This window comes from Meles meles, chromosome 4 (assembly GCF_922984935.1).
Source record: "Meles meles chromosome 4, mMelMel3.1 paternal haplotype, whole genome shotgun sequence".
In the NCBI taxonomy this organism is placed as follows: domain Eukaryota; kingdom Metazoa; phylum Chordata; class Mammalia; order Carnivora; family Mustelidae; genus Meles; species Meles meles.
The window spans coordinates 96,040,775-96,065,593 of NC_060069.1; the positions used below are offsets into that span (position 1 = coordinate 96,040,775).

The window sequence follows — 24,819 nt, forward strand, 5'->3', positions numbered from 1 at the left end:
TGGGGCCCACAGAGGCCGAATGACGGCCCTGAGCAGGTACAGCATACAGATGGTTCCTGGGCAGTGAAGCTCAGCAGAAGCTGTTTCAGTTCCAACCGCAAATAGTGTGACTATGGTGGTGGTCTTGATGGATCCCGCTGATTCCTACTTTTTTTTTTTTTTTTTAAGATTTCTTTCATTTATTTGACAGACAGAGATCACCAGTAGGCAGAGAGGCAGGCGGGGGTGGGGGGAGCAGGCTCCCCACTGAGCAGAGAGCCCAATGCAGGGCTCAATCCTAGGACCCTGGGACCACGACCCGAGCTGAAGGCAGAGGCTTCAACCCACTGAGCCACCCAGGTGTCCCTAATTCCTATGTTTTATGGTCCCTCCCTCCAAATGTGTTCTATCCAGATTCTCATTATTTTTCAGATGCTAATCATATGTGTCCCTTGGAGGGGCAGGTTCTAATATCAGATCCGCTAGGACATGATACTCCAGTCTTGGCACTTTAACTTTCTTTGAGTCTCCTGGATTCAAGGAAGGTAGTGTTACTATGATCTGATCACAGTTGTCCCTGCCCTGCTCAATACTTGGTAACCATCATCCTTTCCTAGTTCCAGAACCTGTTTGGACCAAGTTGAAGACTGAAGTAGGGAGTAAGGGGGCAGACAGGCAATGCAACGCAACCCATCATTTAAAGACATTTGCCACTTGCTTGGCTTTGCTCGGCCCTGGCCATACAGAATGTCTGAACAAGACACAGGGTCTGTCCTCAGGGAGCAAATGTTTGTGTTGGAGGGACCCGCTGTGTCTCTGAACCAGAATAAAAATGGAGCTGCTGCAGAAAAGCCCAGCACTGCAAAGTGCTAACATCATCAGGCAGGTTGCCTCTGCAGTGCAATCTGTGATCTCTGCGACTCTCAGAACCAAAAGAATTGCTATATGACTTTCTAAATTAAGCTTTGCATTACTTTGGAAATTAACAAAGCATTCCTTCCCACAGACACTGTTCCCAAATTAAACATTTTGTGCTTGTACAGCTGTTCAAACGACCGTGAATTGAAGATGAAAAGGTTCTTAGGAAGGGAGACGAGGTGGGTGCCTAAAAGGAGAGAGGAGCACTGCGGGGGAGTTCTTAGAGGGCAAGCTGGGGGTCAGGGAGCAGAGATTATAGAAAAGTGGGAGAAGTTTATGATCCAGTTAGTAAGTACATAAAATGTTTTTTAAATTATTGGGTTTAGATAACTGTAGGTTAAGGGGGCCCATTATGATCAAGTATTTAAAGGCATACTCTTCAGTGAAAAACTTGGGGAGTGGCTATTCCCCACCTCTAATCAGCAGGAGCCAAAGGAAACAGGAAATAAACATAAGCAGCCAAGATGGTATTTTAAGGTCCCTGTGAGGCCCGCTTTTCAAGATCTGACAACAGTCAAACACTAGAATGGGTCACGGAGGATGGCTGGGCACTCTCCTCTGGGGCTATTTATTGAAAGAACAGAGCCTTTGGGTTTTGCAATGTTGCAAGTGACATCAAGGGTAGAGACAGAGGCATGTCCTGGATTAGCTCCCCAGGGTTCTCTTCTAGATTGTGAGACAGAGGCATGTCCTGGACTAGCTTCCTGGGGTTCTCTTCTAGATTGTGAGAGAAGAGAACTCATTAGGATTAGAGGCCTTTTGCAGCAGCTAGAGAGAAATGGACTGATGGGAAGGCCCACAGTCCCCACTGGTCCACCTCCCTGCAGCATACCAGAGCCCCTTCCGTTAAGCTGCCTTTGTGTCATTTGTTTCATGTCCCCAGATCTTCGCTTGCAAAGATGTGAGCCATCTTGGCAAATGGTTTTTTAGAAAGCCCTTGCTCACAGAAATTCTGTCTGCAATATTTGGATTGGCTACTGGGCCTCTCGTTTTCCACACAAGTTGTTCCTAACTTATCTCTGGGTCTCTTCCAGAGGGGCAGGAATTATTTGCTGGTGATGTAACTGGAAACCCAGATTCCTTTTGGAAACCGTTTTCATAAAGATTTTGAAATGGGGACTGGAGCAGAAGAGAGTGAAGAGGTTAAATAAATAAATAAATAAATAAATAAATTGCAGGTTTAGCCAGATAAGATTTTTCCGTGCAGCTGAGGGAGCAAGAGGCCCAAGGGCTCACAGAGGCAGAAAGTTGTGCTGGGCACTGGCAGCCAGTTCCCCTGCGGCTCCAGGAAAGAGCCCTGGGGAGGCGTCCTCTCGTCTTGGCTGTGCCTTAGACCAGCCACTTATCCTGTCTGGCTCCATATATTCTATGTTCTGTCATTTTGTATGTTCTTTTGGGTTGGTTTTAAAGATTAATGACACCTTTCACCTGTATGGTGCTTTATAGTTTAGAAAACACTTAAACACCCTTGTCTTATTTGATCCTCACAATTGTGCTCTGAGGGAGGTAGGACAGAAAATATTTCCCCCATTTTAGAGATGAGGAAATGGAGGATCAGGGCAGTTAGGCAGTGTGTAGACAGCAGGTAGATGTCCAGGACTCCAGTTTAGGTCTTTCAACTTGAGTTCAGTTATTCATCCTTGTAAGGGGTCCAGTGTGCCTTTAAAATCAGATGGATCGTCTCTCCAGAGAGATGAATTTAGGATTTTTAGATGTTTAAGCTCAACATAGATATCAGGTAAAATTCCCCTACTTCCGGCCCTTATGAATTCTTGCAACTCTATGAATGCCTTGCTTCTCTGGTCAGTTTGCAGACCCCCTGAAGGTTCAAGTCATAGGTTTTCTCTTGCCTCCCACTCCCTCCAGCAACCATCACAGAGCCAAGCACCTAGCCAGGGTTGTCGCACTGCTAGGAAGACGTAAGGCAAAGTAGAGAATGCAAAATAAGTAAGTGGGACAGATGTCCATTTCCACATCTGACCATTTGTCCTACAAGAACTGGTATCCTTGTACATGTTCTGCCCTAGACAGTCCTCTGCCTGCCACACTATTCGCCAAAGCCTAGAACACAGCATAGTTTCCCATGGTGGCAGCAGTAATATCCTCCTCTTTGACATGATTTTCTAGGCACAAGATGGGTTCAGAAGCATTAAGAGCCATGACCTCAGGGTCTCATGTAAGTAAAGAGGCCTAATGTAAGTAAAGAAGGCAGACTGGCTTCCTTAACTGACGAAGTAGAAGTGACTCCGTGGAAGGGACCATCATGATCTTAAGTTAAGAGGGAGGACTGGAGCATCTGAGGAAAGCTACTGAGGACATCTGTGTGATTGGAAGGAGAGAGTGCCTTCTGCCGTGGGAGGGGTGGGTGGGCCTGGGAAATGCATCAGTAAGCCAGTGTAGGTTCTCTGACCGCTTGTGCATACTTGGCCTCAGTGCAGTCTTGCTTCATCTCCCTAGAACTTTACCCTCATCAGCAACCTCGACTCCAGTCATTTCACCAGAACTATAAGGAGGAAACAGTGATAAACCAAAGGCAAGGACAACTGATCAGATAAACAGAGATGGCTCCAGTTTAAGACCTTTGCCCCATTATTACCCTGCCATCTCTTTGTGTCCTATATCTCAAGTCCTTATGTTCCCAGATTTGGTGGAGAAGGAAAAGGAAAAAGACTGTGTAAGCAGGGCCACTCCCAATAAATGAGACCATCCCATGCCCTAGGGACTGACTCAGTTGAGCATCACTGGTCAGAAGACTCTGAATTTCTGACAAAGGAGGTCTCTGTAGATAATAAGAACTTGTAGATAATAATGGCTCTACTATGAGAAGAATTCTAGGGTGATAGATTATTAGAAAGAACTGGGACTTTAGGACTTACATATTGATCCAACACTTTCATTGACAGATGAGGGGCCTTAAGAGTGTGGCAATGACATCAGTGTCCAGGCCACCCAGGAATTAGTGAAAAAATCTGCAACAGAACTCAGAAGTCTTGATCTAATACCACACTAGCCCTTCTCCTATCTTACCTACCCTGAACCTTTTAAATGCCAAAGGTTTTCACCCAGGGGCAACTCTGAGCAACAAAGGAAAGAAGATCTGAATTGGCGAAACTTCTTTGTGGGAACTACTGATCTTTAGGAGAACTTTTGATATTGTAGCCAGCCCTGGAGACTCTGTCCCTGCCTCCCTCCATCCTGCAGGGAGAGAAAGAACAGACCTTTCTGTTCTAAAAGCCCTTCTGGCTGCCAAGCCTGCCTGCTCTGGCCAAACACAGTATCTGATCTCATCCTAGTGGATCTCCACCCATCAAACAGTCCTCACACCACCTCCGGGAGCAGAAGGGCTGATGCCCTGCCAGGTACAAGGTACACATGGAGCTTCTTGCACAGACACTTCATAAATGTTCTACAGGTGAAGAACCGGTTCCAACTCTTCTATCCTGCCTCTGGTTCCCCACTTCTAAAAGCGTCCAACAAACTTGCCTTCAACCTGTGCATCAAATCAAGTCAAACCAACGTACATTAATTAAGGATTATTGGAAAAGCAATGTGCAGGTGCTGAGTTCCAAACAAAGAGATGTCTGAGTCCGCACCTTCAAAGGACTCACAGGCTAACTGGGGTAGACCAGGTGATATTATACTTTAAGTTAACATCACAGGGCAACAATACAAGAAGTGCCATGAAGCAATGAATGACCATCTGCCAGATTGCTGGAGTAGATAGTCTGCACATTGGTACACAGAAAAAAAAGATCACTGGGAACTGAAGAGTCCAGAGAAGTTTGTGGAAAAGGAAAGATTTTGTCAGGACTTTAAAGGGTGGATAGAATCTAGAGGAGGGAGAGAAGGAAAGAGCATTCTAGAAATTGGTACCCAAGAAAGGATACAAAAAATAGAAAAATGCAAGTGTGCTGAGGGCAGTGCATAATGCTAACTGCAATAGTGGGTGAGGCTTATCATGTATCAGATACTATTCTCAGCAGCTAACATTTAATAATTCTCTTGATTCTCATGTAGTTCAAATTATTACTATAATTATCACATTTTTACAGGCCAGGAGACTGAAGCTTAGAGAGATTTTAAGTAACTTACCCAAGGGCACGGCTGGTAAGGGATTGAGTGGGAACTTGAGCCCAGAGACTACATATTCAGCCACTGATTCTCTCACTATGGCTGGAAGAGTTGATTTCTTGGAGCAGTGTATTGGGGGCAGAGCACAGAGGATCTGGAATGCTACAGTACAAACTTGGACTTGGTTTTGTGGGCATGGGAAATCATTAAACGTTTCTGAGCAGGGAAGTGGATCTGCATTTAGGGTTTTTTGTTTTTTTGTTTGTTGTTTTTTTTTTTTTCATGAACAGTTGGGTTTATGTCAACAGTGAGTCTGAAACTCTCGCCTTAGGCAGGAGTACTACAGTAATTATATCAGGAATAGACAATTTGACAGTGCATTTAGGGTTTTAAACTGATACACAGGAAGGAAATCCTAAGGATGCCTTCACATTTTTAAAAAAAACACATGGAAGTATATTAGCATGTAGATAAAGATGTCCTTCCTTTTTATAGAGAGCCTTGTCCAGAGTTACTTCCAGTGGCCTCTTAACATCTTAAACTACTAGGGGATCAAATCCTTGATTGGTGGCACTAAGGAAACAACCAAAATGTAAACAGCCCCAAAGCTACCCAGGCACATGCTCACCAGCTAAGGGTGGAGACAGGCTTGAAGGATAGTGTTTGCAGGGAGATAGGAGACATCAGATCACGAGAGAGTGGGAAAGAGTGGAGGGGAAAAGATGTCATATAGCAAGTGAGAGGTCAGCAAAATGAGTTGGGACCTTGGGTGAGCAATTCAGCAATATCTTAAGCATGGTAGAATCAAAGCTTCTGGAAGAGGAAAGAAAGATTGTCAGCTATCTCTTGATTATTTTGTAATAGCAGATAATTTCTTTAGTCCCTTCCCTCTTTACAGGTTAAAATGGAAAATCTTTTCCATTTCCGTGCACAGAATGCTTTTATTTCTCTTTCTTTGAGGACTCAATTTTGCTAATTCATTCTATCAAGCACTATAATGTTCTCATGACTATTCACCCTAATGAACGTGGGACAGATCGAGTAATAAGAACTTTGCAAGGGTGATGATTGAAATAAAAGCATCTTTTTATATTCTCCAGGAACTCTATATACAAAGAAGCCTGCTCAAACCAATAGAGCAAAAACATTAGATAATTTGATTTCTGAGCACAAATTAGATAATTGTCTTGGATGGGATTTTGGGAATGGTCATAGGAGATGAGGCATCATCCTGTTGAGAGGGTCTTCAGGGAATATTGGGTTTATGTGAGTGTGTTTAGATCCTGAGTCACAAAGCATGGGTTGTAGGGCTGGCCTTAGTCCAGGCTCCAGGCAAAATTACGTACTTATCCTTGTGGATTGTGGTATTCAGTGTAACCATCGCCTTGATTTATGGCCACACCTTCATGACCCCACTTTTGGAAATGGATTCCAAATCTGAGTCCCAGGCAGCTGTTTTATGTCCACCCACAGGAAGCCAAAAGATAAATGATGTGGGGGTCGGTGAAATGGTTTGTGAATGCCCAAATCTTGTTCTTTTGAACAAGTATTTTTGTTTGAAGAATTAACTGACTAGTTTGTGTTTAAGTGAGGCAAAAATCACTCCAATATAAGAAAATCAAATACTGTATAGACATCCCCTCTCTAGTCACATGTGTGGTGTTGATAAACTGTGACTGCTGGTCTTTCCTTCCTTTGCTATCTTCTCAGCTGCCACTATTTGAGAAGACTTAAGCCCGACACTGAGTCACTTCTGGTTGGTGCTGTGTGTAAGGGGTTTGGAAATAAATCACATTCCCAGATTCAAGTCCTAGGAACCAAGTTACTACTTCCAGGCTCCTCTGTTGACCTGAAATCCTTCCCTTCCAGCCAGGTCTGGGATAACTATTCCCCAGAACTAACCTGGGTACGTGTGTGGCCCCAGAGCCAAAGTTCTTTCTCTGTTGGTCCTTCCCTATATGTTGGCCCAAATCCCAGAGATGAACTATTACCCTGGTTTCCTCTTCTAAATTCTTAATTCTTGCCTTGCCTAGAATTCTGCTTCTTCTTCTAGAACTAGATACTCTACCCACCTCTCATCCATCCTTGTCCCTTCTGGGGTTTTCTGTGATGCCAGGTTATGGAATGGTTATGCTTTGGGACAGGGCACATTTGTCTTATTGGACCCTCATGATTGATTTCTTTTGACTTAAATCAATGTCTCTCAACATGAGTGGAACCACCCCCGGGGCATGTATTAGAAACTCAGGAGGGCATTTTTTTGATTGCCATGGGTTTTGGGAGGGGCGCTAGTGGCATTTAGTGAGAGGGAAGTCAGGATACTATTCTCCAATCATGTGCACCAGAGGCCCCTTAACCAAGAAATGTTGTGTGTCCTGGATAACCTTCAAAACTCACGCTGGATGTTTTATGTGGGAAGACCTGTTTATAATTACCTGGGTGTGGAACTCAATCCCATTTTACTTGGAAATACAATTACTTTTGCATAGTTTTAATGAACATGGAATTTTACATAAATATCCTCTAAGCATTTTTTAAAAGATTTTATTTATTTATTTATTGGACAGATGGAGATCACAAGTAGGCAGAGAGGCAGGCAGAGAGAGAAGAGGAAGCAGGCTGCCTGCAGAGCAGAGAGCCCGATGTGGGGCTCCATCCCAGGACCCTGGGATCATGACCTGAGCCAAAGGCAGAGGCTTTAACCCACTGAGCCACCCAGGCGCCCCTCCTCTAAGCATTTTTAAAGGAAGTGAGGATTGTACCGTGTTTGGTTCAGAACTTTACCAGCAGTAGTCACGATCTCCGAAAAGCACTTCCCTGTCAGTGTCACCGTTCTTGCTACTTGAGTTGCCAGCACACCTGTCGGTGTCTACATTTGTCTCTGTCACATTCCCTCTGATCTCCAAGCAATGGACTATTGCATTCTGTCTTCTAGTTAGTCATCCCCAAACATTCACATACCCCAATACATATTATTTTATTATAAATTATTCCTCTTCCACCCGTATTTTTTCTTTATTTTTATAGTTTGGACATCATAATAAAATATGTAGATAGGTGGTTTATTATCTATGAACTTCTTTTCAGAACAGTAAATGGAACTTTACAAAACATTCATTTAAAATTAGGTCATTGGCTTTCCGTGCTCCCCAGGGAGGGGTCCATACAACATTGTTCTGTGTTCCCGTGGCAACTTAAAGGGAAACTTTCACAATATCTGCAGACCTGATGTCCTGCAAATGAAGGAGGAGGATGTCATTGAATGCCTTGCAGCAGGAACCAACTTACATGGCACCAGCTTTGACATCCAGATGGAACAGTACATCTACAAGAGGAAAACTGATGGCATCTACATCATAAATCTGAGGAGGACCTGGGAGAAGCTTCTGCTGGCAGCTCTCGCCATTGTTGCTATGGAAAACCGAGCTGATGTCAATGTCATATCATGCAGGAATACTGACCAGGGAGCTGTGCTGAAGTTTGCTGCTGCTATAGGAGCCACTCCTATTGCTGGCTGCTTCACTCCTGGAAGCTTTGCTAACCAGATCCAGGCAGTCTTCCGGGAGACTTCTGGTGGTTACAGACCACCAGCTTCTCACAGGGGTTCTTATGTTAACCTGCCTGCCATCACTCTGTGTAACACAGACTCTCCTTGGCACTATGTGCACATTGCCATCCCTTGCAACAATAAGGGACCTCACTCAGTGGGTCTGATGTGAATGTGGACCCAGGAAGTTCACATGAGTGGCACCATTTTCCTGTGAACACCCAGGGAAGTCATGCCTGATCTCAAATTCTCCAGAGATCTTGAAGAGATTGAAAAGGAAAAACAGCTATTGCTGAAAAGGTTGTGATCAAGGAGGAATTTCGGTTTGAATGGGCTGCTCCAGCTCCTGAGTTCACTGCTACTCAACCTGAGGTCGCAGACTGGTCTGAAGGCATGCAGGTGCCCTATGTGCCTATTCAGCAGTTCCCTACAGAAAACTGGAGTGCTCAGCCTGCCACTGAAGACTCCCACTGCTCAGACCACTGAATGGGTAAGAACAACTACTGAGTGGTCTTAAGATGCTCTTCCAGAAAGGTAAACAAAATGGAAATAAAATTGAAGGAAAAAAAAACAGTTTCTTTAAAAAAAAAATCAAGTCATTGAGTCTACTCAGATTAAGAATCCTTGACCTAACCTGATACGATGGTACTATCTGTTGAAGGCAAGAAAGGATTGAAGATGAGGTCAGGGATTTCCTAGGAGAAAGCTGTGGCTGCCTATCAAGAGGTCTCATGGGTCCGTATCCCTTTGAGAAACTGGTCACTTTCCAAATTTTATTGTTTACCCTCATCAGGAACTCAGCAGTTTTGAAGATTCAAGATCACTTGAATCAGGTGAATATGTAAGGTTACTCATAGTCAACTTACAAGTTCACATTGGGAGACATTTCTTCCCAGGGACTAAAAAGCTTATGTCCACTGTGTAGGGCCACCCGTCCTAGGAAAAAAATGAGCACAAATGCTGAGCAAAGAGCATGCAGGGTACAGAAGAGAGATCAGAAGAGGCACTCCAATCCCACAGCTGAGCATACTTCTCCAGCAGCCACGAAGGGCAGGGTCTCTCTTCTGCACAGTGCTTGGGTTTTCACTTTCTGTAGCCCAGCTGATTACTTCCCCTTCTGTCCATACCTCCACCCATCTTCACAGCCTTCCTCCAGGCAATGTACAATACAATTGATTAATTATCTTCTACTAAATGACATTCACATTCTAGACCTGGTTTCCTCTGATTACACTAAATCGCCCACCTTGATTGGAGTTTTTTGAGGTCCATGCATTTCTGATCATATCCATTGTCTGTGAATTTCACTAGTTCAACTCAGAAGGTGACCTTATGTCCATGATCTCCAAATTCATGGAGAGGCAAACTTTCTACTGTTGCATCCATATCCTAATGTCAGAAATGAAGGCTAAGTTGTCAGACTCTTCTCCTGCTCTGCACTAGTCCCTATAGCTGGGACAGTTTTCTGATTCTTACTTCAGCTTGATAAAGAATAGTCCCACCTCCCTTCAGCCCCTTTCTGCCACTTTCTGCCTCCAGCCAACCTGGGTGGAAAACTTCTAGCATAGAATAAGCTGGAGGCCATCCAAATTATGACAGTAACTTATTACGGGTCAGAAGAAATAATTCAAGCATCAGGGTATTTGTTTTTGGTTTGTTTTTTTTTTTAAGATTTTATTTATTTATTTGACAGACAGAGATCACAAGTAGGCAGAGAGGCAGGCAGAGAGAGAGAGGAGGAAGCAGGCTGTCCGCAGAGCAGAGAGCCTGATGCGGGGCTCGATCCCAGAACCCTGGGATCATGACCTGAGCGGAAGGCAGAGGCTTTAACCCACTGAGCCACCCAGGCGCCCCGCATCAGGGTATTTGTTTTGGGGGAAGAGGTTGTTTTTCAGTTTGTTGCTTTTGAATAGAGCGATTTCTACTTATGCAAACTGGTCAGATGAACTGAGGAGCTAATTAAATGAAGAGTTTAGTTAATTAAGAGATAGTATATATAAAATAAATGAATAATGATTTTCACAGAATTAATAATGAGATAGAGTTAATTTAAAACCTACCTGAACTATAGTTTAGTTATTTTCTCATGGTTCAGAAAAGAAGAGTTCAGGGGAGTGTTCTCACCCCGCCACATCATATTATATTATGGACTGAAATAATGTTTCCTCAAGCTTTTCATTTCAATCACCCAGATCTTCTCTGTCCTAATCAGTGTTTTCTGTGCTCTTTGACTTTGCTGAGCTGAAATTTTCACTATTATATTTGCATCAGTAAGAAACTTACTTTAACTTTAAAAGGTTTCATCCCATTCTTTCATTAAGTTTGTTGAGTATTGAAGAAGCTTCCCTCACCAAATCAAAAATTTATGTTAGTGTATTTCTGTAAGGCTTTAATTTAATGCCTTCCATCCTTCTCCATTAGAAGAAGATGACAATAAATATGGCACAAGTTCATCATTTTCTCTAAGAGTTTTTAAATATTGAATGAACATTAGCTGGAATTTAAGTGTAAGAAATATCTGAAATTGTATTGCATTTATTCATTCATTTAATTATTCATTACATGAACATTTATTAAGTATCCATCATGTGGCAGATACTGTAGTAGCATTGGAGATAGTAAGATACTAAGTCATGGTTCCAATTCTCGAGGAGCTCACAGTTTAAAAAAGGAGAGAGAGATGATGTAAAAATAAAATTTCCATTCAGTATTATGGGTACTACTAAGGAAGTTTGATGGAAAAACTAAATGATCAACTCTACCTAAATGATAGCACATTTGGTAGCACAGAAAACCTAAATGATTGGCTCTACCTAAGGAAGTAGGTATGCTACGGAAGGAAGGCTACGGAAAGTTCACAGAGGAAGATGCTTATACTGAGTTTTGAAGGAGAGGTAGAAATTTTCCCACTAGACACAGGAAAGAGGGATATTTCAGAAATATGGGAGAGCATGTGCTAATGTACCCAGACAAATAGCAATAATGCAGCTTCTGGGAACTGGAAGCAGTTTGATGGGTCTGGTGCCTAAGACAAGACCTCATTAAGATAAGGCTGGAAGAGCTAGATCTTAAATGGCCTTGAGTGCCCTGACAAAGGGTTTGTATGTCATTCATTTGGCAGGGGGCAGTAATTGATGAGTGCTAAAACGGGAAGTGACACAATCATATCTGTGTAAGGTAGGATCACAATTGATTCCATGTGGATGGATATGTGGTAAGACCAGAGGTAAGAAGTATAAACAGCTGAAATAGCTGGCTGTCTACTGAAGAGACATGATCCCCTTCTACAGTACAGATCGGATGTTGGGAAACATTTCCTTCACAAGGGTTGACATTTCCCAATTCTCTCCAAGTGGAACCATGTGACTAGATTTGGTTAAGGGAATGTGAGTTAAGGTGTGTAGGATATTCTGAGCCAAGGGGGTTAAGTGAATCCACAGAAAACCTGTGTTTGAAATAGTTGTCTCACAAGATGGAAAAAACCTGGATCCCTGAGTCAGAAAAGAGGTGTCCAGGAGAGCCACTCAGCCAATTATACTTATGTTGAACTTCACGTGAGTAAACAAATTTTTTGTGTACTAAGCTACAGAGGTCTAAATATTATTTTTAAAAAAACAGTTGGATTGTTCTAACACAGGAGTGTTAGGAAATGTCTGCAATGCTTGAAATAAAAATAGAGACTTTCCCGTGTTATATGCTGAAGTATAGGAGCCCTTAAAGAACATAAGCAGAGGGGTGCCTGGGTGGCTCAGTGGGTTAAAGCCTCTGCCTTTGGCTCAGGTCATGATCCCAGGGTCCTGGGATCAAGCCCCACATCGGGCTCTCTACTCAGCAGGGAGCCTGCTTCCCCTCTCACTCTGCCTGCCTCTCTGCCTACTTGTGATCTCTCTCTCTCTGTCAAATAAATAAAATCTATTAAAAACAAAAAGAAGGTAAGTGGAAAATGGAAGAAAGAGCTATAATAATTTATAGATAATACTAAGAATATAGAAGAAGTCTGGAGCATAGGAAGTAAAAGCTCCTTCAGTAGGAAAAGGGAAGGAGTGAGGTCTCTTTATTTAAAACAGGAGAAAAAACACAGCTATAGGTAAGCAGTAAGAAGCTGCCTAGTAGCTACATTTTCTCTGAGAAGTAGCAGGTAAACACATCTGCTGAGAAAGTGAGATAAAGGTTTTGAGGAACAAGAAAAATTTTAATAGTAATTTCTGTGAAGAACAGGAGAGAGCTGTGCAGAGATATTTGACAAGTGAAAAACCACCAGCCCACACAATTGAATGTATTTTCTCCACCTCAGTTCATCATTCTGGCTGGAGGGGTCAGAAAGGTGGGTTTTAAGATTAATCCAAGATTGAAAGATTCCACAATAGGTGCAGGTACAAAACAAAGGAATGGCAGAAATGACCTGATAATTTAGGGTAGATTTTAGTGCTATAATCAAGAACCCAACAATAATTCAGTGGTTCAAACAAGATAGAATCTTCACATTCTGGATACAATGGTCATAAACATATTCCACACTGGATGTAAGTAAAAACCTGGACAGAAGGTATATAGCAGCTTTTCAAGGACTCTGAAAATTAAATGATAGCTGGTGATTGGGGGAAAGGACTAGAATTTGAAGTACCATCAAACTGATGGTGCATTTATGATCTTTTTCCTTCCATATACCAGGTTCAGCTGGAAGCAACACAAAATCTGAATGTGGGCATCTGCACAGACAGAGGGAGCTCCAGGAGAGGTTGTCTAGTTCTGGCTCAAAGAGCAGTGAAGAGCTGTGACATGTGGTGACAGCTGGCCTACAGGATTCTGAGGGAGGGGAAACTTCCTCCCTGATCAGAGGAGCTATGATTGTTAGAGGGTGAGACAAACCCTCATTGCTTTTTGTCTTCTCTGTGACCTCCTACTGGTTAGCCCTTGACATCACTGTAGTCATAAAAAGTGTGCAACAGGGTGGATAAATATTGCCCCAATTCTGGTTGGAGAACTCCAGGTAACCAGAAAGTACTGAAGAGATTACTATAGGAAGAGATTGGGTAAGCAGCCACATAAAGTTGGTTATGAACTCCTGGGATTATTTCCAAGTGTATAGTCATGGATTTGACCCAAAACAGTATACCATAGACTATAAGAACTGATAAATAGAATAGAACACTACAGGGTCACAAACTAGCCACTGGGTGGTTCACATACAAGACAGATCTGAATAGCACTGAGAAAGCTTCACAATTAGACATTACACAGAGACCACAGACCTGGCTGGAACTCATAACTGAACCTAGCTGGGTTGGTTGTCTATTAAAACAAAACAAATACTCAGGATCCCATAACATAATATTCAAAATGTCCAAGATACAATTCAAAAGTAATCAACATATAAGGAACCAGGAAAATCTCAACCCTGTGTGGTAAAAGGTAATATTTGCCAATGCCAAGATGGCACACATGTAGGAATTATCTGATAAAAAACTTTCAAGCAACAATTATAAAAAGACTCCAGAAAGTAAAGGCAAACACTCTTAAATGTAAGCAGCTAAAGTCTCAGCAAAGAAATTAAAGATATAAAGAAGAAACAAAGAACAATTTTAGAACTAAAAAAATACAAAACTGAAAAGAAAAAAACCTTACTAAAGGGACCCAACAAGCAGAATAGAGATGGCAGGGAAAAGTGTAAATGAACTTGAAGACAAATCAATGGGATTTACCCAAAGTAAATAAGAGAGTTTTTTGTTTTTTGTTTTTTAAGAACAGAGCTTCAGACACCTCTGGAATATCAAAAGATCTATTATTGATGTCATCATAGTCCCACAGGAAAGGATAAAAATAGTGTAGAAAAAGTATCTGAGGAAATGATGGTTGGAAATTTCCCAAATTTTGTCAAAGACATAAATCTACAGACTCAAGGAGCTCAGCAAACTTCAACAGAATAAATCCAAAGAAATCTGTGCCAGACACATTGTTAGCAAACTTATAAACTAATCACAAAGAAAAACACTTGAAGGTGACCAGAAGAATTGGACATACTATTTGTAGGCAAACAACAATTCAAATGACTGTGGAATTCTTAAAAGAAACTATGGAGTACAGAAGGAAGTGGAACAATATTCATAAAATGCTAAAAGAAAAAAAAAAAACACTGTGCAAATCAGAATTCTAAATCCAGTAAAATATCCTTTAGGAAGGAAGATGAAATAAAGACATTCATACTGAAGGAAAACTAAGAGCCAGTAGACCTGCCCCAAAATAACTGCTGATGAAATTCTTTCAGATAGAAGGAAAATGTTACCAGATGAAACTTGGGATATCAGAAAGAAGAGATCAACAAAAATAGCAAATATATAGGTAAAGATAAGACAATATCCTCCTCTTGAGTTCTTTAAAATACTTTGCTAAAGCAAAAATTAGAAAATACCTAAAACTGAACACAAATGAAAATATAACATATCATAATATGTGGATGCAATTAAAGCATGGCCTAGAGAGATATTTATAGCATTAAATGATTATACTGGCAAAGACAAAGGTTCTCAAATCAATATTCTAAACTCCACCTAGAGAAACTTTAAAAAGATGAGTAAAATAAAACTGAAATAAGCAGGATGGAAAAAATAAATATAAGAGCAATAAAAAAAATCAATGAAATTAAAAACAAAACCAGTAGAAAAAAATCAATGAGATCAAAAGCTCAATAAAACTGATAAATCTTAAGCGAGAGAGAGAAATTGCCACTATCATAGCTATTAAGGAGATTGAATCCATAGTTTAAATATTTGAAAAAAGAAAGCTCCACACCCAGATGGTTTCACTGGTAAATTTGCAAAATGTTTAAAGAAGAATAATATTGTTTCTGCATAATTTCTTCCAGAAAACAGAAGAGGAATGAACACTTCCCAACTTACTTTATAAGACCAGCATTATCCTGATACAAAAAAACAAAGATAGTACAAAGAAAACTAGAGATGAACATACTCCATAATTGAAAACACAAAAATCCCAAAGATAACTAACAAATCGAATCTAGTAATATGTAGAAAGAATAATATACCACAATCAAGGGAATTTGTCCTGGTAATGTGATATTGGTTCAATATCTCAAAGTCGTTCAATGCAATCCATCATATTAATATCAAAGAAGATGAAAAGGCAAGTCACAGACTGAAAATATTTGCAAAACAAAACATGTATCTGACAAAGGACTTGTATTCAGAATATTAAAAAAAAAACTCTCAAATCACGACAAGGACAAAAATTAGACAAAAGATTTGAGGAAATATTTTACCAAAAAACATATATTGATGGCCACAAGCTCATAAAAGATGTCCCACATCATTGACCACTAGGAAACTGTAAATTAAAACTAGAGTTTACTCAGAAGGGTGGCTGAAATTAAAAATATTGACATTATTAAGCCTTGGTGACTATAGAGCAACTCGGGTCCTCATTCATTATAAGCAAGAATGCAAAATGGTAGAGCCACTTTGAAAATCAGTTTAACAGTTTTTTATAAAAGTTAAACACATATACCTACCATATGACTCAGCAATTTCACTCCTGTGTATCTACTCAAGAAAAATGAAAACATATCCTCACACAACTTGTATATGAATATTTACAACATAAGCATTCATAATAGCCACAAATGGAACAATACAAATGTCCAAGATATAGTGAATGGATAATCAAATTATAGCATATCCATGCAATGGGCTATTACCCAGTAATTAAGAGGAATGAACTACTGATACATATAACAACATGGATGAAACTCAAAAACACCATACTAAATGGAAGAAACCTGTCACAAAAAGCAACATACTATATGGTTCCATTTTTATGATATTCTAGAAAAGGCAGAACTACCGTGACCTGAGGCAGATCAGTAGTTCCCTGGGGGCAAGGACCAACTGCAAAAGGGCAGTAGGGAAAGTAGAGAACCTTTTGTGGATGATAGACGTTTTCTAAAACTGGATTGGGGGGCGAGGAGGCAGAGGCATGACTGTATACACGCATACTTGTGATTTACCAAAGTTCACCAAACTATACACCTAAAATGGGTGAATTTTATTATACATAAATCATGCCACAATGCAAGTGGACAATAAAAATGAAGGTTAAGTAAAGAAGTTTTCACGAATAAAATCTAAGAGAATTCAGTGCCAGCAGCTGTGAACCGGAAGAAACACTAGAAAGTTCTTCAGGCTGAAGGAAAATGATTCAGATGGTAGCATGGAAGGGCACTGGGCAGGGTGAATGCATGGCTAAATATAAAAGAATAGCAACTGTTTACATCAAAACCATAATAAATGCATCCACAGAAGTAAGAGAGATGACAACAATCAGCACACAGTGGAGGGCATTCCGTGCAGCTAACCTGTTGCCAAGGTCCTTGCCTGTTTAGGAAGTGGTAAAAATCAAAAGCACTGAATTAAAGTAGGTTGTATTACATCAAGGACGGCTATTGCAGTCTCTAGTGTAACAAATGAAAGAACTACAGAAGACATAGCAAAAAAATGAAGAAAGAGAAATAGAATAATAAAAGAACTTTCCTCATGCAAGAGAAGGCAGAAAATGAGAAATAAAGGAACAAAGTACAAGAGGACAAAGAACAAGATGTTAGACTCAAACTCTATCATTAATTATTAATTATTTTAAACATCAATGGCCTACAGTCCAATTAAAAGGCAGCTTGTCAGACTGAATTTTTAAAAAGGCAAAACCAAGCTCTACACTATTTATTTACTGGAGTCCCACATTAAGTAAAAAGATACAGAAAATGCAAAAATAAAAGGATGAGAAAAGGTATCCTACACAAACAGTAACCAAAGTAAACCTGATGTAGTTAAATTAATATCAGCAAAGCAGACATTGAGGTAAGAAGTATTGCTAGAGATTAAAAGGGATATTTCATAATTATAGGAAGATATTTTAAAATACTGTATCTATCTTCCTTGTGTTAATTGCCACACTTATCTAATAATAGAATAACTAACTACCTTCAGGTAAGATGATGATTTCCAAAATACCTTGTCATTTCAAGCACAAAAATATGATGAAACCGATTTTTTAAAAAAGTATTGCCCATCCGTGCATGACATTAGACTTTTAAGAGTGACACCTTTGAAAATGTTAGGACTTAATTACATTTGCTGATCACCAAGGGTTTTATTTGTGCCTATGGCATTTACATTTGTAAAAATATTCCCCGCGTCTGTCATGTTTAATAGTCTATTTCTATTTCCTCTTTATTCTTCTGAAGTCATGGGTAATAAATTCACTCAGAAAACAGGAGTTAGTTAGCACTGCCAATACAGACCAGTTTCATTAGCTTAATGAAAATAGTTTAGGGCAAGACCTTCAACAGCTGTTGTATGTCTTGATCAGAGTTCAGTCATTACCTGTTTTTAAAAAAATAACTTTACTGTAACTTCATGTTCAGCTTTTTTTTATTCTGCGTCCACATGTAGCTTCTAATAGACCCTTAAATAGAAAGTAATGAATGCAGAAGCTATAGAACTTTGTATAAATGTCAGGTTCTGTTTCTGTTTTTCACCAAACTCTGAATGTCATCATTCCGAAAGCACATACGGCTCGGCTCGGTGAGGTGCCTTTGTTCATAAAAACCCTTTCATTTTTCTCAGTGAGCTGTAGCCAGAAGTAGAGACATTCTCTAAATGTTGAACTGGGAGCTATTCAGATAGAAGGCTGTGTAGGATAAGAGAACATGTCCATCATTCAACGAACAACTTCATTTGAATGAGGACAAACAACAGAAAAACAAAAAAGAAAAAAAGAAGGGTAGTCATTTCTCAGCCTTGATGTATTATAAGCTGGTCAAACTAAAATTAACCGCATGGCACACTGAGACTGGGAAGTTTGGGAAGCTGTGGCCTGGGTGCAGGGTCCTGGGGAGCGGGGGAGGAGCATGGAGTGAGATGGAACTGGGGATGGGAGCCTAAAAACCTTGGCCTTACTCTCCTCCCTCTTTTCACCTCTGGCCAACACCTCCCAATGGTGAAACACAGCTGGAAACCAGAAGGCACGTTGGGACAGCCTCTCCAAGTGCAGAATAAGATGGAGAAGAGTGGAGAGGGCATCTGGATGGGCATAGGGAAGCTATCTAACACAGGAAGCTGCTGCAACTGTCTAGATAAAAACCACTTGCTGAATTTCAATCTTGGTTCTGCCATAAACTATGTGCCATGGGACTTTGTGGACGCCGCTTAACTACTCTGAGCCACTTTGTCCTATTCTGTTCAAATGAGGGCACTATGCCTACCTCTCAGAGTTATTGTGAGGATCAGGTTAAGACTTGTAACATTGGGGCGCCTGGGTGGCTCAGTGGGTTAAGCCGCTGCCTTCAGCTCGGGTCATGATCTCGGGGTCCTGGGATCGAGTCCCACATCAGGCTCTCTGCTCAGCGGAGAACCTGCTTCCCTTCCTCTCTCTCTCTGCCTGCCTCTCTTGTGATTTCTCTCTGTCAAATAAATAAATCTTTAAAAAAAAAAAAAAAGACTTGTAACATTTAGTGCAGTGCCCCACGCACAGTACAAGCTAGACAAATGATGTCACCTTCCCTTCTCCATTAAATATATTCTCTGCTTGCCTAGGGATCTACTATTAGCATGCTTTAGAAAAATCCTCTTATTCCTAAAGACCCTAGGGAAGTGTCAGGATCATTCCTATGTCAAATACGTTATAGTAATAATTGCCTTGGTCAGGGCAATTTCGGCAGAGAAACACTTTTTATTCTTGAGAAAAGTTGCATATACAAGAAGGGACTAATTAGGCCCTTAGAAAATAACTCAATATAGATTCCCACTTATTTATCAGAAGCAGCAGTTTTTTTCCTAGTACTGCCAGACACTGACATCAGCTGTCCCCTATTTGTTTGTGTCAGGTAATGAGAAGCTCTGCATGCAAAACACTTTCTTTTGGGGAGGCTCAGAAGATTTGCTGTAAGCCATTTGTTCGTTCCAAGGATTAGAAGAGCATTTTTTTGTTGTAAATTGCATACCAATTTGCAGTGCCATTTCCAAGTTCTGATAGAAAGTCTATAATGTATTTCTATAATCATCTGACGTTTTTATCTATGATCTCTCAAGCTGGCATATTTTCTGCTATTCCATTCACCCAGATTAATTTCCAAGCAATGATGGTTGTCCTGCTGGCAAGGCCTCCAGAGGAGTCTGGACCATGACCAGGGTGCAGGCTTCTCTTGTGGGGTGCTCTGATGACAAGGGAAAAACGGAGAGTATTGAGTGCAATATTGAGAAAGGCTTACAAAATGATAAGTCTTACTTACATCTATACCCACTTTCCACTTTACTGAGCAACTTCTCATGTTGATTGATGTTTACCTCCTTGCTTTTTATAGATGAGAAAACTGACACTCCGAGACATTAAGTAGTTTGCCTAAGACCTTCCACAATTTGGGTTGGCACGAGGGTTAGAATGTAGGTCTTCTGATTCTAATGTACTTGTCCAGAATGAAAAGGTAACCTTACCTTCAGAGTAACATGCTGACTGCCTGCTGTCTGTAAAGGACTAAGACAAGACCACCAGAGTTTCACCCAGGAAAAAGAAAGCAGACTTTAGGATTTCTTTATTTACCTGACAAGAAGATACTCATCAGTAAAAAGAAATTCATTGACTAGACTGCTAAGGGGGAACAGTAAAAATTTTGTAAGTGCTTTAGAAAAGTAGAAGAGATTCAAGGTATTTATGCTAATCAAGCATTGAAAATGAATGTTCTAGATAGAATGGAGCCTGTCCAAAGGTCTTACATGATGGGTTAAAACATCATTGGTCTGGAGAGCCTTCAGCTGAGCCCAGTAAGAGTCTGGATGGGAGGCGGGGTCACTAGAAGCTGATACTTGTTTTTCACTCCAGCCCATCATAATAGTTAAGCATAGCATTAAGGCTGACATCTCAAACTTCCAAACCTCTCAGGCATTCATCAGAATCACACCAACGGCTTGCTGAAACAGATTGCTGGACCCAACCACAGTTTCTGGTTCAGTAAGTTTAGCATATAGTCTTAGAATCTGCATTTCTAACAAGCTCCCAAATGAAGCTTTGCAGCTGGTCCAGGGTCCCTGTTTTGAGAATGACTATCCTACATACATAATGCTGAAAGGGGGCAGTTTTCATTTTAAACCTCCTTGACAGTAACCTCCTCTTTAAAATCTGACTACCAGATGACTCCCTCACACCCAAGACAGACAGAGGTCTCTCCTGATAATAACTTTCATATTCTATTTATGGAAAAGTTCTCCGAGGAAGGAACTATTTTTATGGGGCAGGAGGAATGAAGAAATTGCTCATGGAATCCCAAGTCAACACAACTTACACCACAACCTCATACCCATACCTTTTAATTTCCCTTCCTTGGGGGGAATCAATACTGAATTATTTGACTTGCCTTTAAAAAACAGCATTACATGCATTGATTGAGTCTTATGATATTTACGGTTTGCTTCTTATTACCTTACCCTTCCTGATCAATAATCACTTTTTCCATGCTCATAACTTTATCCTATCTAATTTTTGGTCAGTGTATAGTCTGATTTATTTCTACTGTGACTCAGCCAGACAGTTTTCCAAACTTACAGTTCTCCTTGTAAAAATGCAACGTTCTCCATTTATACTTTCTTTGTTCCTTTGTTGGCCACATATCCCACCCCTGCCCCGTGGTAGTTATTTGTGTATTGGTTTATGTCTTCCAGTGGATTTGGTGTCTATGGAGAGAAGGATCTCATTATAAAGATTTGTTTTCCTTATACCACCAGCCCAGGCCCTGCTCATAATAGATGCTCAATAAATATAGATTTGGATTCACTGGCAGTTTTAAATCAGATACTCCTTAGCTGATTCTTTTTTAATCATATAAGTGAAATTCATACTTTTTGGCATATTTCTGAATCATAGAGGCATGTAACCACTACCACAATTAAAATACAGAAGAGTTCTATTACCCTAAATAAATTTCTTTATACATGCTGCCCCCTTATAGTGAAAAATTCCCTTACCCCTTAGTCCCTGGCAACCGCTGGTCAGTTCTTTGTCCCTGCAGCTTTGTTCTTTCCTGAATGTTGTATAAAGGTGATCATATGTAGCCTTTGGGTTTGTCTTGTTCCTCTTAGAAAAATGCATATGAAAGTCACCCATTTTGGTGCATGTATCAGTAGTTTATTCTTTATTGCTGAGAAATACTCCATTGTATGGCTGTCCAACTGTTTTTTTATTCATTCACCAGTTGAAAGATATTTAGGTTGTTTCCAATCTTTGGCAATTATGAACAAAGCTGTTGTAAATATTTGCATATGGGGTTTTATGTGAATATAAATTTTCATTTCTTTTGAATATCTAAGAGTGGGATTTTTGCATGTTATGATAAATGTATATATAATTTTATAAGAAACTTTAAATTTTCTTATAGAGGAGCTGTACCCTTTCATAGTATTCTTATCAGCAATATATGAGTTTCAGTTACTCTGCATTCCTCATCAGCTCTTAGAATTGTCAGTTTATTTTGTTTTAGACATTCTGGTAGGAACTTAATGTTACTTCATCACAGCATTAATTGGCATTTCCCTAATAAATAATGATATACTGATTATTTTTTCATGTATTTATTTGCCATCTATATCTTATCTTCTTTGACAAAATATGTGTTCAAATCTTTTACCTACTTTTTAAATTTTTTTAAGATTTTATTTGTTTATTTATTCAAGAATGAGAAAGAGAGCAGGCAGGGGGAGAAGCAGAGGGACAGGGATGAGACAACTCCATACTGAGCATCGAGCCCGTCGCAGGCCTTGATGCCATGACCCCAGATTGAGCCACCCAGCTGCCCCTACCAATTTTTTTTAATTGAGTTGTTTCCTTACTGTTGAGCTTTGAGAGTTTTATATGTTTTGGATAATAGTCCTTTGTCAGCTATGTGATGTGCAAATCTTACTCCAGTCTGTAACTTATCTTTCATTCTCTTAACAATGTCTGTACAAAGCAAAATTTTAAATTTTGGTCAAGTCCCATTTCTTAATTTTTCCTTCAGGGATCATGCTAACACTGTTTAAAGAACCCTGGTAACTCAAGCTCACAAAGATTTCCACCTATTGTTTCTTCTAAAAGTTTTATAGTTTTACATTTTATAGTCAGTTCTGTGATCCATCTTGAGCTAATTTTTGTGTAAGGTTTGGAGTACAGTTTGAGGTTCACTTTCATGTTTACTGGCATCCAATCGTTCCCATAGATTTGTTGAACTGCACTTGCACTTTTGTTAAAACCCAACTGACTATATTTGTGTGAGTCTGGGTTCTCTATTCTGTTCTACCAATCTATGTTATCTATCTTTTCACAATACCATACAGGTTTGATTACTATACTTTTTAGTAAGCCTTGAAGCCAAGTAGTATGACTCTTCCAAACTTGTTCTCTTCCAGAACTGTTTTAACCATTCTAATTCCTTTGTCTTTCCAGGTAAATTTTAGGATCAGTTTGTGAATAACCACAAAAAGTTCTACCCTCGGTTGATTCTTAACCTAAACTGTTTACTTGGGCTGACCTGTAGTTCTCAAACTTCAATGTGCTTCAGAATTATAAAAATGCATGTGCTACGCCCTGACTTTGAATAATCTCATTCAGTATTTCTGCCAAGGGCCTGGGCATTTGCATTTTTGACACTGTCTGTGAGATGATCCAATATACATGATCATGGATCATGATTTGAGAAATATGGTTCTGGATTCCCAGAACCTAGGAAATTGTCCACAGGCTTTGAAGAATCTTAAAAATATTATATCCACAAATATGGTGAAAGGATATGGCATTGGGTTCACAGTTAAATCTAACACCTGATAATATACGTCATACAATATTATGGCTGATTGGTACTGTCAAGCCTATGTCGAAACACAAACCAGAACCTCAAAGGTGTCTTACTGTCATTTAGGTGATGAGAAAAATGATGTGGTTTTCCATGTCCCATAAGTAGCTCTTCTGTGATATTTATCTCATGGAGTAATTCCATGAACATTTTCTTAAATTCTCAAACCATTTTCGAACAAGGAGAAACTAGATTGGAGAGATGTACAAGGTAAGGAAGAGAGTTACAAGGAAAAACATCAATCAAAGGAATAGACTCTTGAGAAAAATTAGATTAATGACCATAAATATTAACTTTGTTTTACATTGAAATATGGATTGACCAGCTTGCTCTGGGAATTGGACATTCTTGTTAATTTAATTTTCTATGTAATAAGAGATGGAAGGTTAACTGGAAAAACCTTCCAGTAGAAAATCTTTCTAAAATGAATTAGTGTATGTTCCATGTTAATTTATTATTAAGCATTCATTACCTTGCTTGTTTCCTAAGGGTAGGAAATAACAATACAGAGAAGACCAAAGTGAATTTGAGAGGCTTCTCACAGGCCCGTAGACCAAGAGGCTCCCTGAATGAATGGTCCTGGCAAACAGATGGGAAGAAATTAATAAATTATTCTAGAATGCCACCAGGGAAATAAGCTCCTTTACAGATGTTAATTGCTTTGCCAATAGGCCATGGCTACATATAATGGGGAGTGGAGAGTAACAATTTAGAGGGAGACCAACCTTCAGACTGAAAAGAGCTGTCTCCACAGTACTAGAATCAGCAGTCTTCATGAAGTAGGCTGGCATATGGAAATATTGGCCTCCATTGGGAGAAACAAGAGAGTGATTCCCCCTGGAAAAAGACCCTTCTTTGGCTAAAATTTTATCAAGTAGCCACCTATTTCGGAATCTTCCTGTAGGATTTCTTGAGGCACCACAGGGAGGCTTGTTGAATGTTTTGATGGGCAATGTAGTCTAGGAGTTCCTAGGTGGACTCAGAACCAGGTTGCTTTGATCTATACCCTGTCTTCACTGCCTGCTCACAATATGACCTTGGAAAAGTCACTGCACTTCTCTATTCCTCAGCTTCACTATCTGCAAAATGGGGGGAACAACAGTAAATGGATTGAACTCACTAATCAAAAGTCACAAAGCAGCTGGATGTATAAAAAAGAAGACCCAAATGTATGCTGCCTGTATGAGACTCATTTCAGATCTAGAGACACATAGAAGCTTAAAGTAAAAGGATGGAAGATGACATTCCAAGCAAACAGAAACAAAAAGAAGGTAGCTATAGCCATACTTGTATAGGACAAAATAGACTGCAAGGCAGAAAGGATAACAAAAGACAAAGAAGGTGATTATATAGTGATAAAGAGGTCCATACATCAAACTCCTAACACCTGAGCACTGAAATATATTAAACAATTAATAAC

At 40.0% G+C, this 24,819-nt stretch overlaps 1 protein-coding gene across 1 annotated transcript; it reads left to right on the forward strand.

Annotated features, from left to right (window-relative positions):
* The first annotated feature begins 7,835 nt into the window (after positions 1-7,835).
* LOC123940332 (40S ribosomal protein SA-like) lies at positions 7,836-8,687 on the forward strand. The gene has a single exon (XM_046003029.1). It carries the CDS (start codon positions 8,208-8,210, stop codon positions 8,685-8,687), a length of 480 nt encoding a protein of 159 aa, XP_045858985.1. The 5' UTR covers positions 7,836-8,207.
* Positions 8,688-24,819: the final 16,132 nt, after the last annotated feature.

Coding starts and splice junctions, on each gene's coding strand:
- LOC123940332 (XM_046003029.1), top strand. CDS start 8,208: ATGAAGGAGGAGGATGTCATTGAATGCCTTGCAGCAGGAACCAACTTA.